This window comes from Salmo salar, chromosome 05 (assembly GCF_965601325.2).
Source record: "Salmo salar chromosome 05, fSalSal1, whole genome shotgun sequence".
Taxonomy (NCBI): Eukaryota; Metazoa; Chordata; class Actinopteri; order Salmoniformes; family Salmonidae; genus Salmo; species Salmo salar.
The window spans coordinates 94,092,290-94,107,500 of record NC_138295.1 but is presented as its reverse complement, the minus strand read 5'-3'; the positions used below and the strand labels follow the sequence as shown (position 1 = coordinate 94,107,500).

Sequence of the window (15,211 nt, the reverse complement as noted above, 5' to 3'; positions counted from 1 at the left end):
TTCCTCTCTTTCTGTCTCACCTTCTCTCCTGAAGGTTCTACTCCTCTCCATACATCTCTACCAATAGGATGATAGCACAGACATCCATCACTCCCTTTGTTGCTGCCTCACCCGTCTCCACGTACCAGGTGAGTGTGTCTATGTGGAGGTGGGAAGATGGAGTGTTAGGCATGTCTTAGTACACACACTCTCAAATAAGACATATTGACTCTTCTATACACAGACCCCACATCTCCCCCTTCTCTCTGTCTCTCTGTGTCTCTCTCTCTCGTTCTCTGTCTCTCTCTCGTTCTCTCTGTCTCCTTCTCTCTCTGTCTCTCTCTCTCTCTCTCTCTCTCTCTCTCTCTCTCTCGTTCTCTGTCTCGCTCTCTCTCTGTCTCTCTCTCTCGCTCGTTCTCTCTCTCGTTCTCTCTCGTTCTCTCTGTCTCTCTCTCGTTCTCTCTGTCTCCTTCTCTCTCTGTCTCTCTCTCTCTCTCTCGTTCTCTCTCTCTCTCTCTCTCTCTCTCTCTCTCTCTCTCTCTCTCTCTCGTTCTCTCTCTCTCTCTCTCTCTCTCTGTCTCTCTCTCTCTCGTTCTCTCTGTCTCTCTCTCTCTCTGTCTCTCTCTCTCTCGTTCTCTCTCTCTCTCTCGTTCTCTCTGTCTCTCTCTGTCTCGTTCTATCTCTATCTATTGTATTGGGGATACAGCAGTAGCATTGTATTATATTGGGGGAGATGAAAGCAGTGATTCTGGTCCAGAAGGATGAGTCTTTAATGATGAAACTGCTGCATAGATGATGTAATTATACAGCAATATAACAATATAACTCTCGAAGCCTTTCATATTCTACTGTAAATATAAAGCAATATAACAATATAACTCTCTAAGTCTTTCATATTCTACTGTAAATATAAAGCAATATAACAATATAACTCTCTAAGTCTTTCATATTCTACTGTAAATATAAAGCAATATAACAATATAACTCTCGAAGCCTTTCATATTCTACTGTAAATATAAAGCAATATAACAATATAACTCTCGAAGCCTTTCATATTCTACTGTAAATATAAAGCAATATAACAATATAACTCTCTAAGTCTTTCATATTCTACTGTAAATATAAAGCAATATAACAATATAACTCTGTCTTTCATATTCTACTGTAAATATAAAGCAATATAACAATATAACTCTCGAAGCCTTTCATATTCTACCGTAATTTTACAGCAATATAACAATATAGCTCTATAAGTATTTCATATTCTACTGTAATTACAAAGCAATATAACAGTATAGCTCTCTAAGGCTTTCATATTCTACTGTAATTACAAAGCAATATAACAGTATAACTCTCTAAGGCGTTCATGTTATACTGTAATTATAGAGCAATATAACAGTATAACTCTCTAAGGCTTTCATATTCTACTGTAATTACAAAGCAATATAACAGTATAGCTCTCTAAGGCGTTCATGTTATACTGTAATTACAAAGCAATATAACAGTATAGCTCTCTAAGGCGTTCATGTTATACTGTAATTACAAAGCAATATAACAGTATAGCTCTCTAAGGCGTTCATGTTATACTGTAATTATACAGCAATATAGTCTCATTTCACTGTACTATTATATAGGAGATGGGTGGCTGGGGATAGGAGAGGAGAGGAGAGGGGGAGAATGGGAAATTAGGGGATGGAGGGACAACATGGGACAGAAGACAGGGGGATGGAGGGATAGAGGGATAGAGGGTGTAATCAGAGTACAGGAGGAATGGAGGGATAGAGGGATAGAGGGTGTAATCGGAGGGATGGAGGGTGTAATCAGAGGACAGGAGGAATGGAGGGATGGAGGGATAGAGGGTGTAATCGGAGGGATGGAGGGTGTAATCAGAGGACAGGAGGAATGGAGGGATGGAGGGATAGAGGGTGTAATCGGAGGGATGGAGGGTGTAATCCGAGTACAGGAGGAATGGAGGGATGGAGGGATAGAGGGTGTAATCGGAGGGATGGAGGGATGGAGGGATAGAGGGATAGAGGGTGTAATCGGAGGGATGGATGGATAGAGGGATGGAGGGATGGAGGGATGGAGGGATGGAAGGATAGAGGGAGTAATCGGAGGGATGGAGGGAGGGATGGATGGAGGGATGGAGGGATGGAAGGATGGAGGGATGGAGGGATGGAGGGATGGAAGGATGGAAGGATGGAGGGATGGATGGATAGAGGAATAGAGGGATGGATGGATAGAGGGATGGAAGGATGGAAGGATGGAGGGATGGAAGGATGGAGGGAAAGAGGGAAAGAGGGAAGGAGGGAAGGAGGGATGGAGGGATGGAAGGAAAGAGGGATGGAGGGATGGATGGATGGATGGATGGATAGAGGGATGGATGGATAGAGGGATGGATGGATAGAGGGATGGAGGGATGGAAGGATAGAGGGATGGAAGGATGGAAGGATAGAGGGATGGAAGGATAGAGGGATAGAGGGATAGAGGGATGGAGGGATGGAGGGATAGAAGGATGGAGGGATAGAGGGATAGAAGGATGGAGGGATGGAGGGAGGGAAAGAGGGAAAGAGGGAAAGAGGGATAGAGGGATGGAGGGATGGAAGGATGGAAGGATGGAAGGATAGAGGGATGAGTGATAGAGGGATGGAGGGATGGAAGGATGGAGGGAATGGAGGGAATGGAGGGATGGAGGGATGGAGGAATGGAGGGATGGAAGGATGGAAGGATAGAGGGATAGAGGGATAGAGGGATGGAGGGATGGAGGGATAGAGGGATAGAGGGATGGAGGGATGGAGGAATAGAGGGATGGAGGGATGGAAGGATGGAAGGATGGAAGGATAGAGGGATGAGTGATAGAGGGATGGAGGGATGGAAGGATGGAGGGAATGGAGGGAATGGAGGGATGGAGGGATGGAGGAATGGAGGGATGGAAGGATGGAAGGATGGAGGGATAGAGGGATAGAGGGATAGAAGAATGGAGGGATAGAGGGATAGAGGGATAGAGGGATGGAGGGACGGAGGGATGGAGGGACGGAAGGAAGGAGTGATAGAGGGATGGAAGGATGGAGGGATGGAAGGATGGAAGGATGGAAGGATGGAAGGATGGAGGGATAGAGGGATAGAGGGATAGAAGAATGGAAGGATAGAGGGATAGAGGGATGGAGGGATGGAGGGATGGAGGGATAGAGGGATGGAGGGATGGAGGAATAGAGGGATGGAGGGATGGAAGGATAGAGGGATGGAGGGATAGAGGGATAGAGGGATGGAGGGATGGATGGATAGAGGGATAGAGGGATGGAGGAATGGAGGAATAGAGGAATGGAGGAATGGAGGGATGGAAGGATGGAAGGATGGAGGGATGGAAGGATGGAGGGATGGATGGATGGAGGGATGGAGGGATGGAGGGATAGAGGAATGGAGAGATAGAGGGATGGAGGGATGGAAGGATGGAGGGATGGAAGGATGGAAGGATGGAGTGATAGAGGGATGGAGTGATAGAGGGATGGAGGGATGGAGGAATGGAGGGATGGAGGGATGGAGGGAGGGATGGAAGGATGGAGGGATGGAAGGATAGAGGGATAGAGGGATAGAGGGATGGAGGGATAGAGGAATAGAGGGATGGAGGGATGGAGGGATAGAGTGATAGAGGGATAGAGGGATGGAGGGATGGATGGAAGGATAGAAGGATAGAGGGATAGAGGGATAGAGGGATGGAGGGATGGATGGAGGGATAGAGGGATGGAGGGATGGAGGGATGGAGGGATGGAGTATGTAATCAGAGTACAGGAGGGATGGAGGGATAGAGGGATAGAGGGATAGAGGGATGGAGGGATAGAGGAATGGAGGGATGGAGGGATGGATGGAAGGATAGAGGGATAGAGGGATGGAGTATGTAATCAGAGTACAGGAGGGATGGAGGGATAGAGGGATAGAGGGATAGAGGGATGGAGGGATAGAGGAATGGAGGGATGGAGGGATGGATGGAGGGATAGAGGGATAGAGGGATAGAGGGATGGAGGGATAGAAGGATAGAGGGATAGAGGGATAGAGGGATGGAGTATGTAATCAGAGTACAGGAGGGATGGAGGGATAGAGGGATGGAGGGATAGAGGGATGGAGGAATAGAGGGATGGAGGATGTAATCAGAGGAGTTGAGGTACCAACACCTAATATGTCTCTCCACAGGTCCAGAATCCATCCTGGATGCCTCATCAACAGTATGTTATGCAACCTACCGTAAGTACAACCCAGCCACTGCAATTGTGTGTGTGTGTGTGTGTGTGTGTGTGTGTGTGTGTGTGTGTGTGTGTGTGTGTGTGTGTGTGTGTGTGTGTGTGTGTGTGTGTGTGTGTGTGTGTGTGTGTGTGTGTGTGTGTGTGTGTGTGTGTGTGTGTGTGTGTGATCTCTTGCATGTGTCTGCGTGCGAGGAATTACTTTATTTGTGTAGTGCTTTCAAAGCCCATTGGACAGTCCCTCACATATTTATCCTGAATGTGAGAACCTCAGAGGAGGACAGCATGAGCTGTAGTACTGATGTAGTCAGCGGTAGTACTGATGTAGTCAGCTGTAGTACTGATGTAGTCAGCTGTAGTACTGATGTAGTCAGCTGTAGTACTGATGTAGTCAACTGTAGTACTGATGTAGTCAACTGTAGTACTGATGTAGTCAACTGTAGTACTGATGTAGTCAGCTGTAGTACTGATGTAGTCAGCTGTAGTACTGAGGTAGTCAGCTGTAGTACTGAGGTAGTCAACTGTAGTACTGATGTAGTCAACTGTAGTACTGATGTAGTCAGCTGTAGTACTGATGTAGTCAACTGTAGTACTGATGTAGTCAGCTGTACTACTGATGTAGTCAGCTGTAGTACTGATGTAGTCAACTGTAGTGCTGATGTAGTCAGCTGTAGTACTGATGTAGTCTGCTGTTGTACTGATGTAGTCTGCTGTAGTACTGATGTAGTCTGCTGTAGTACTGATGTAGTCAGCTGTAGTACTGATGTAGTCAGCTGTAGTACTGATGTAGTCAGCTGTAGTACTGAGGTAGTCAGCTGTAGTACTGAGGTAGTCAGCTGTAGTACTGAGGTAGTCAACTGTAGTACTGAGGTAGTCAGCTGTAGTACTGAGGTAGTCGGCTGTAGTACTGAGGTAGTCAGCTGTAGTACTGAGGTAGTCAGCGGTAGTACTGAGGTAGTCAGCGGTAGTACTGAGGTAGTCAGCGGTAGTACTGATGTAGTCAGCGGTAGTACTGATGTAGTCAGCGGTAGTACTGATGTAGTCAGCTGTAGTACTGATGTAGTCAGCTGTAGTACTGATGTAGTCAGCTGTAGTACTGATGTAGTCAGCTGTAGTACTGATGTAGTCAACTGTAGTACTGATGTAGTCAACTGTAGTACTGATGTAGTCAGCTGTAGTACTGATGTAGTCAGCTGTAGTACTGAGGTAGTCAGCTGTAGTACTGAGGTAGTCAACTGTAGTACTGATGTAGTCAACTGTAGTACTGATGTAGTCAGCTGTAGTACTGATGTAGTCAACTGTAGTACTGATGTAGTCAGCTGTACTACTGATGTAGTCAGCTGTAGTACTGATGTAGTCAACTGTAGTGCTGATGTAGTCAGCTGTAGTACTGATGTAGTCTGCTGTTGTACTGATGTAGTCTGCTGTAGTACTGATGTAGTCAGCTGTAGTACTGATGTAGTCAGCTGTAGTACTGATGTAGTCAGCTGTAGTACTGAGGTAGTCAGCTGTAGTACTGAGGTAGTCAGCTGTAGTACTGAGGTAGTCAACTGTAGTACTGAGGTAGTCAGCTGTAGTACTGAGGTAGTCAGCTGTAGTACTGAGGTAGTCAGCTGTAGTACTGAGGTAGTCAGCGGTAGTACTGAGGTAGTCAGCGGTAGTACTGAGGTAGTCAGCGGTAGTACTGATGTAGTCAGCGGTAGTACTGATGTAGTCAGCGGTAGTACTGATGTAGTCAGCTGTAGTACTGAGGTAGTCAGCTGTAGTACTGAGGTAGTACTGATGTAGTACTGATGTAGTCAGCGGTAGTACTGATGTAGTCAGCGGTAGTACTGATGTAGTTAGCTGTAGTACTGAGGTAGTCAGCTGTAGTACTGAGGTAGTACTGATGTAGTACTGATGTAGTCAGCGGTAGTACTGATGTAGTCAGCGGTAGTACTGATGTAGTCAGCTGTAGTACTGAGGTAGTCAGCTGTAGTACTGAGGTAGTACTGATGTAGTACTGATGTAGTCGTGATGTCGTCATCGGTAGTACTGATGTAGTCATCGGTAGTACTGATGTAGTCATCGGTAGTACTGATGTAGTCAGCGGTAGTACTGATGTAGTCAGCTGTAGTACTGATGTAGTACTGATGTAGTAGTGATGTAGTCTGCTGTAGTACTGATGTAGTCAGCTGTAGTACTGATGTAGTCAGCCTTCCAGTCTGCTATAACAGAACAGAGCAGCTGTGACCTGGAATCTGTCTGTCTGTAGCCCAGTCACAGTGAGGGGTTTGGGGCTAAGGTGGAGCAGGGAGGGGCTTGGGTGGAGCATGGGAACTGAACATGAACCCAACATGGAGGAATGGAACTGGACAGGGGAGATGAAGGATTACAGCACAGGCCTATACTGGACTGCTTTATACAGCCACATCAACAATGAAAGCCTGCCCCCTACTGGTCAAATGACAATTGCAGCCATAATGTGTGTGTGTGTGTGTGTGAGTGTGTGTGTGTGTGTGTGTGTGTGTGTGTGTGTGTGTGTGTGTGTGTGTGTGTGTGTGTGTGTGTGTGTGAGTGAGAGTGAGAGTGAGAGAGAGAAAGGTGCTACTATGCAGCAGTAGCAGCATGCTACTTTTCACATCTAGTGTCCACTTACCTCAGTGTTTACCTCCTGCTGCTGTAACTGGTTTACATAGTTCACCTTGTTAAGACTTCCTTCAGCCACTATGGTCCTGGCCTGGTGAGACTTCCTTCAGCCACTATGGTCCTGGCCTGGTGAGACTTCCTTCAGCCACTATGGTCCTGGCCTGGTGAGACTTCCTTCAGCCATTATGGTCCTGGCCTGGTGAGACTTCCTTCAGCCACTATGGTCCTGGCCTGGTGAGACTTCCTTCATTCACTATGGTCCTGGCCTGGTGAGACTTCCTTCAGCCACTAGGATCCTGGCCTGGTGAGACTTCCTTCAGCCACTAGGATCCTGGCCTGGTGAGACTTCCTTCAGCCACTATGATCCTGGCCTGGTGAGACTTCCTTCATTCACTATGGTCCTGGCCTGGTGAGACTTCCTTCAGCCACTATGATCCTGGCCTGGTGAGACTTCCTTCAGCCACTATGGTCCTGGCCTGGTGAGACTTCCTTCAGCCACTATGATCCTGGCCTGGTGAGACTTCCTTCAGCCACTATGGTCCTGGCGAGACTTCCTTCATCCACTATGGTCCTGGCCTGCTGAGACTTCCTTCAGCCACTATGGTCCTGGCCTGGTGAGACTTCCTTCAGCCACTATGATCCTGGCCTGGTGAGACTTCCTTCAGCCACTATGATCCTGGCCTGGTGAGACTTCCTTCAGCCACTATGGTCCTGGCCTGGTGAGACTTCCTTCATTCACTATGGTCCTGGCCTGGTGAGACTTCCTTCAGCCACTATGATCCTGGCCTGGTGAGACTTCCTTCAGCCACTATGGTCCTGGCCTGGTGAGACTTCCTTCAGCCACTATGGTCCTGGCCTGCTGAGACTTCCTTCAGCCACTATGGTCCTGGCGAGACTTCCTTCAGCCACTAGGATCCTGGCCTGATGAGACTTCCTCTGGTCTTGTCATGTGATCTTCCTCTGGTCTAGGTGTCATGTGATCTACCTCTGGTCTAGGTGTCATGTGATCTACCTCTGGTCTAGGTGTCATGTGATCTACCTCTGGTCTAGGTGTCATGTGATCTACCTCTGGTCTAGGTGTCATGTGATCTACCTCTGGTCTAGGTGTCATGTGATCTACCTCTGGTCTTGGTGTCATGTGATCTACCTCTGGTCTAGGTGTCATGTGATCTACCTCTGGTCTAGGTGTCATGTGATCTACCTCTGGTCTAGGTGTCATGTGATCTACCTCTGGTCTAGGTGTCATGTGATCTACCTCTGGTCTAGGTGTCATGTGATCTACCTCTGGTCTTGGTGTCATGTGATCTACCTCTGGTCTTGGTGTCATGTGATCTACCTCTGGTCTAGGTGTCATGTGATCTACCTTTGGTCTAGGTGTCATGTGATCTACCTCTGGTCTAGGTGTCATGTGATCTACCTCTGGTCTAGGTGTCATGTGGTCTACCTTTGGTCTAGGTGTCATGTGATCTACCTCTGGTCTAGGTGTCATGTGATCTACCTCTGGTCTAGGTGTCATGTGATCTACCTCTGGTCTAGGTGTCATGTGATCTACCTCTGGTCTAGGTGTCATGTGATCTACCTCTGGTCTAGGTGTCATGTGGTTTACCTCTGGTCTTGGTGTCATGTGATCTACCTCTGGTCTAGGTGTCATGTGATCTACCTCTGGTCTTGGTGTCATGTGATCTACCTCTGGTCTAGGTGTCATGTGATCTACCTCTGGTCTAGGTGTCATGTGATCTACCTCTGGTCTAGGTGTCATGTGATCTACCTCTGGTCTAGGTGTCATGTGATCTACCTCTGGTCTAGGTGTCATGTGATCTACCTCTGGTCTAGGTGTCATGTGATCTACCTCTGGTCTAGGTGTCATGTGATCTACCTCTGGTCTAGGTGTCATGTGATCTACCTCTGGTCTTAGTTAACACAGGTGCTGCTTCATTCTGAATCATCTCCTTCTGCTTCCTGTGTGTGTGTGTGTGTGTGTGTGTGTGTGTGTGTGTGTGTGTGTGTGTGTGTGTGTGTGTGTGTGTGTGTGTGGTAAATAGGTTTGATTCCAGACATCCTGAGAGCTTGTTCTTGTTAACAGTACAAAAAAAAAAACATTAAATGCATGAAATGAAATGTATGCATTCACTACTGTAAGTCGCTCTGGATAAGAGCGTCTGCTAAATGACTAAAATGTAAATATAAATGTTAACTATCGGTACTTGACAGAAATAAACAGTACTGTGCCACTTCCAGCTCCCTACAGTTTCTATCCTTCTGGGGACCCTAACATGTATTTCCATTCAAAATCCTATTTTCCCTAACCTATAACCCTAAACCTAACCCTTAACCCTAAACCTAACCCTTAACCCTAAACCTAACCCTTAAAATAACCCTTCCCCTAACCTATACTAAACCTAACCCTAAACCTAACCCTTACCCTAACCTATAACCCTAAACCTAACCCATAACCCTAACCCTTACCCTAACCCTAAACCTAACCCTAAACCTAACCCTTACCCTAACCTATAACCCTAAACCTAACCCATAACCCTAACCCTTACCCTAACCCTAAACCTAACCCTAAACCTAACCCCCTTACCCTAACCCTTAACCCTAAACCTAACCCTTAAAATAACCCTTACCCTGACCTGTAACCCTGAACCTAACCACTAAACCCTTACCCTAACCGTAACCCTAACCCTAATCCAAACCCCTAAGTTTAAAATAGCCTTTCTCCTCATGGGGACGTATGAAATGGCCCCAGGAGAGAGCATATTTTCCTTGTTTTACCATACTTGTGGGGACTTTTGAGGATTTTCGGTCCCAGTAAGGATAGGAGAACCAAGCCACCCAGCTTACTGTGGTGTCAACAGGGAGTTACTGTTTGTTGTTGTCACTAGTACCAACAGAGGTGTGATCACTCCCTGTAAGTTTTGAGGGGCACTGACCGATACAATTAAAAAAACCTTAGTCATTATATGTAAAACCAGCTATTACATTCCAGTCATTCTCCTATAGTTACACCACTACACAAGTTCAACCAATCCTTTTTCCTGCATGATATAAAGGTTTCTTGATAACCCAAAATGTAAACGACCTCTCAAAATGTCATCGCTGATTGGCTGATCAGGGCTTTGTTGGCATCAAACTGAAACACACAACTTACCTGTCTAACCACTCTTGGTTGTCTGTAAACGCTGAGGGCAAGCTGAGTACAGCTCACTACTGTTACACGTTGAGCTCTACGGTGTTCCGCTCTAGCTGAATCCACAATGGGGTTTTTTGGGGGGGGGGGATTCATGTGGTAAGACAGAGAGATTTTAGAAGGACATATCGTTGTCAGAACTGTCATCTCCAAGTGCAGCTTCACCTTTTTTGGGGGGGAGGGGGGGGGGGGGATTTGGGACTGTATTTGAGTGGATTACTTTCCCTTGAAAAGTGGAAGCTGTGGAGAGTAAAGTACAGAAGCTGTTACAGAACAGGGAGAGGAGCGGTGTGAGATAATGGCATCCGGATCATCTCTACCAGAAGACAGATTCTCCTGTCCTATCTGCTGTGACATCTTCAAGGATCCTGTCATCCTGGCATGTGGCCACAGCTTCTGTAAAGTCTGTCAGCAGGAATACTGGGCGGATAAGAAACCTTGGAAATGTCCAGTTTGTAGGAGAAGATTTCCTATAGCTACGACTCAACCTCCTCGTAACCTGGCGTTAAATGACGCATGTGAAGCCTTCTTACAGGAGAGAAGCAAGAGAGCTTCAGTTGGGTCTGAGATACAGGAGGGGAGTCAGAGAGCTTCAGCTGAGTCTGAGGTGCTCTGCAGTCTGCACAGTGAGAAATTCAAACTCTTCTGTCTGAAGGATAAACAGCCTATCTGCTTGGTGTGTCGCGATTCAAAGGTACATAAATCTCATGACTGTGTCCCTGTAGATGAGGTTGTCCAGGAGCTTAACCTCTTGGGGCTAGGTGGGACGCTAGCGTGCCACCCGTGGTGCACTCCATCAACAGCAGGTGCATTTCAAGAGCGGCAAATTTGAATCCAAATAAATGTCAAAATTCAAATTTTTCAAAAATACAACTATGTTACACCATTTGAAAGATAAACATCTCCTTAATCTAACCACGTTTTACGATTTCAAAAAGGTTTTACGGCGAAAGCATAAATTTAGAGTATGTTAGGACAGTACATTTACAAGAGTTGTGTGTAATGTTTTGTCAAGTCAAAGACAGGGTCACCAAAACCATAAAACCAGCTAAAATGATGCACTAACCTTTTACAATCTCCATCAGATGACACTCCTAGGACATTATGTTAGACAATGCATGCATTTTTAGTTCTATCAAGTTCATATTTATATACAAAAACAGCGTTTTACTATGGCATTGATGTTGAGGAAATCGTTTCCCTCCAATAACCGGCAGTCAAGTCAGCGTCAGAAATTAAATAATTAAAATTAGAAAACATTGGTAAAATATTATATTGTCATTTAAAGAATTATAGATTTACATCTCTTGAACGCAATCAACTTGCCAGATTTAAAAATAACCTTACTGGGAAATCACACTTTGCAATAATCTGAGCACTGCGACCAGAAAAATACGCGTTGCGATACAGACTAGACGTCATGTTGGGGAGATCTAAAATCGAAAATACTATGTAAATAATCCATTACCTTTGATTCTCTTCATCAGATGTCACTTCCAGGTATCACAGGTCCATAACGAATGTAGTTTTGTTCAAAAAAGCTCATCATTTATGTCCAAAAATCTCCGTCTCGTTAGCACATGATGTAAGCCAGCCGGACTTCTCGTCATGAACGAGGGGAAAAAATATATTTCCGTTCGTTCAAACATGTCAAACGTTGTATAGCATAAATCATTAGGGCCTTTTTTAACCAGAACATGAATAATATTCAAGGTGGACGAATGCATACTCTTTTATAACGTATTGGAACGAGGGTACCCAACATGAAGTAGCGCGCCAGGTGTCTAATGGGACATCACCGTTCCATGGCTCTTGTTCGGTCAGATCTCCCTCCAGAAGACTCAAAACACTTTGTAAAGGCTGGTGACATCTAGTGGAAGCAATAGGAAGTGCCAAAATATTCCTAAACCCCTGTGTTTTTCAATGGGATAGGTTTAAAGTCAATACAACACATCAGGTATCCACTTCCTGTCAGAAAATGTCTCAGGGTTTTGCCTGCCAAATGAGTTCTGTTATACTCACAGACACCATTCAAACAGTTTTGGAAACTTTAGAGTGTTTTCTATCCATATATAATAAGTATATGCATATTCTAGTTACTGGGTAGGATTAGTAACCAGATTAAATCGGGTACATTTTTTTTATCCAGACGTGCAAATGCTGCCCCCTAGACCCAACAGGTTAAGGAGGAACTGCACACTGCCCTGAAGCCCTTACAGAAGAACCTAGAGCTCTTTAATGACATTAAACTAACCTGTGATAAAACAGCAGAACACATTCAAAGTCAGGTTCAGCACACAGAGAAACAGATTAACTACGAGTTTAAGAAGCTTCACCAGTTTCTACGAGATGAAGAGGCAGCCAGGATAGCAGCACTGAGGGAGGAAGAGGAGCAGAAGAGTCAGATGATGAAAAAGAAGATTGAAGAGATGAGCAGAAAGATATCATCACTTTCAGACGCAATCAGAACCATAGAGGAGGAGCTGAAAGCTGAAGACATCTCATTCCTGCAGAACTTCAAGACCACAAAGGAAAGATCCCAGTACTTACTGCTGTATCCACAGCTGGTCTCAGGAGCTCTGATAGACGAGGCCAAACACCTGGGAAACCTGCAGTTCAGAGTCTGGGAGAAGATGCAGGGGATCCTCAAATACACTCCTGTGATTCTGGACCCAAACACTGCACATCCCAGTCTCTCTCTGACTGATGATCTGACCAGTGTGAGAAGACCAGGCACATCCCAGCCGTTCGTTAACAACCCAGAGCGATTTATGAGGTACACAAATGTTCTTGGCTCTGAGGGGTTCAGCTCAGGAACACACAGCTGGGAGCTGGAGGTGGGGGACCATCCTGACTGGGTTTTGGGCGTGGCTAAAGAGTCCATTGACAGGAAGCGGGAGCGTGATGCAACACCAAAGAATGGAATGTGGTGTATATCGCAGCACAGTGGGACGTACATAGGAGGAGGAGGTGACATCATCGCTCTGAAGAGGAGACCCCAGAGGATCAGAGTGCAGCTGGACTACAACAGAGGGGAGGTGTCCTTCTACGACCCCAAACTCATGACACCTATCTACACTCTTAAAGTCAGATTCACTGAGAGACTGTTCCCATACTTTAATATTGGAAATGTGGCTAATGGCAACAACCCTGGTATTCAGATCTGCCAATCAAAAGGGTCTCTGAAAGTGAAGTAATCCCTGTGTGCATGTGCGCGTGTGCACGTGTGCGCATGCTTGTGCGTGTGAGTAAAACATGTGTCAGTTCAGTGGACATTATCAGGAGGTCATTTTGGGGGTTAAGATAATACACAAATCATTTCCAGAAACTACAGGACTGAAATATGCCTACGCTATGTGCTTCCCTTTAAATAATCAATTAAGGATACATTGTTTAAGAATCAATTAAGAATAGATTGTTTAAGAATCAATTAAGAATACATTGTTTAAGAATCAATTAAGAATACATTGTTTAAGAATCAATTAAGGATACATTGTTTAAGAATCAATTAAGAATACATTGTTTAAGAATCAATTAAGAATACATTGTTTAAGAATCAATTAAAAATACATTATTTAAGAATCAATTAAGAATACAGTGTTTAAGAATCAAATATGAATACATTCTTTAAGAATCAATTAAGAATACATTCTTTAAGAATAAATTAAGAATACATTCTTTAAGAATAAATTAAAAATGCATTATTTAAGAATCAATTGTTTAAGAATCAATTAAGAATACATTCTTTAAGAATCAATTATCCAGGGTGAATCATGGTTGTTATTCTTACAAGAGGAGTGTGCTGTATTGGGAAAAAACGCAATACAAAGTTTTATGTGAAAAACTATTTTTTCGGATAAAGAGAAACTTACTGTAAAACTGTCTAATCTAATGTGGTGACTACTTTGTGATCTGAATAAGAGTTCTGTCAGATCAGGCTGTGTGGTGGACAGATGATTTGTTAACTTCTGTGTAGACTGACCTTAGATAGACCTGTCAGTAGTGTTAGACCTGTCAGTAGTGTTAGACCTGTCAGTAGTGTTAGAACTGTCAGTGGTGTTAGAACTGCCAGTGGTGTTAGAACTGTCAGTGGTGTTAGACCTGTCACTGGTGTTAGAACTGTCAGTGGTGTTAAACCTGTCAGTAGTGTTAGACCTGTCAGTACTGTTAGAACTGTCAGTGGTGTTACACCTGTCAGTAGTGTTAGACCTGTCAGTAGTGTTAGACCTGTCAGTACTGTTAGAACTGTCAGTAGTGTTAGAACTGTCAGTAGTGTTAGACCTGTCAGTACTGTTAGACCTGTCAGTAGTGTTAGACCTGTCAGTAGTGTTTACCTGTCAGTAGTGTTGACCTGTCAGTAGTATTAGACCTGTCAGTAGTGTTATACCTGTCAGTAGTGTTAGACCTGTCAGTAGTGTTGACCTGTCAGTAGTGTTAGACCTGTCAGTAGTGTTAGACCTGTCAGTAGTATTAGACCTGTCAGTAGTGTTGACCTGTCAGTAGTGTGAGACCTGTCAGTAGTGTGAGACCTGTCAGTAGTGTGAGACCTGTCAGTAGTGTTGACCTGTCAGTAGTGTTGACCTGTCAGTAGTGTTGACCTGTCAGTACTGTTAGAACTGTCAGTACTGTTAGAACTGTCAGTAGTGTTGACCTGTCAGTAGTGTTAGACCTGTCAGTAGTGTTAGACCTGTCAGTAGTGTTAGAACTGTCAGTAGTGTTAGACATGTCAGTAGTGTTAGACATGTCAGTAGTGTTGACCTGTCAGCACTGTTAGAACTGTCAGTACTGTTAGACCTGTCAGTACTGTTAGACCTGTCAGTACTGTTAGACCTGTCAGTACTGTTAGACCTGTCAGTAGTGTTGACCTGTCAGTAGTGTTAGACCTGTCAGTAGTGTTGACCTGTCAGTAGTGTTGACCTGTCAGTACTGTTAGACCTGTCAGTACTGTTAGACCTGTCAGTACTGTTAGACCTGTCAGTAGTGTTGACCTGTCAGTACTGTTAGACCTGTCAGTAGTGTTGACCTGTCAGTAGTGTTGACCTGTCAGTACTGTTAGACCTGTCAGTACTGTTAGACCTGTCAGTAGTGTTAGACCTGTCAGTAGTGTTGACCAATCTAGAGAAAAGAAACGCACACCTATAAAGGCGAGGTGCTGGCTAGCGGAGTAGAAAACTAGAAA

General features: G+C 45.0%; 2 protein-coding genes across 2 annotated transcripts in view; both read left to right on the top strand.

The window, feature by feature from the left end:
- LOC106606141 (RNA-binding motif, single-stranded-interacting protein 3) overlaps positions 1–15,211 on the top strand; it is a 112,501-nt gene that overhangs the window by 81,729 nt on the left and 15,561 nt on the right. The window contains exons 7-8 of the mRNA XM_082974962.1: positions 35–128; positions 4,168–4,218. Of these exons, the coding sequence (XP_082831088.1) occupies positions 35–128; positions 4,168–4,218 (145 nt within the window). The remainder of the gene's footprint in view (positions 1–34; positions 129–4,167; positions 4,219–15,211) is intronic.
- On the top strand, positions 10,076–13,919 carry LOC145879611 (zinc-binding protein A33). Its single transcript, XM_082975989.1, has 2 exons — positions 10,076–10,765; positions 12,204–13,919. The coding sequence occupies exons 1-2, from the start codon at positions 10,331–10,333 to the stop codon at positions 13,227–13,229; spliced, it is 1,461 nt and encodes a 486-aa protein (XP_082832115.1). The 5' UTR covers positions 10,076–10,330; the 3' UTR covers positions 13,230–13,919.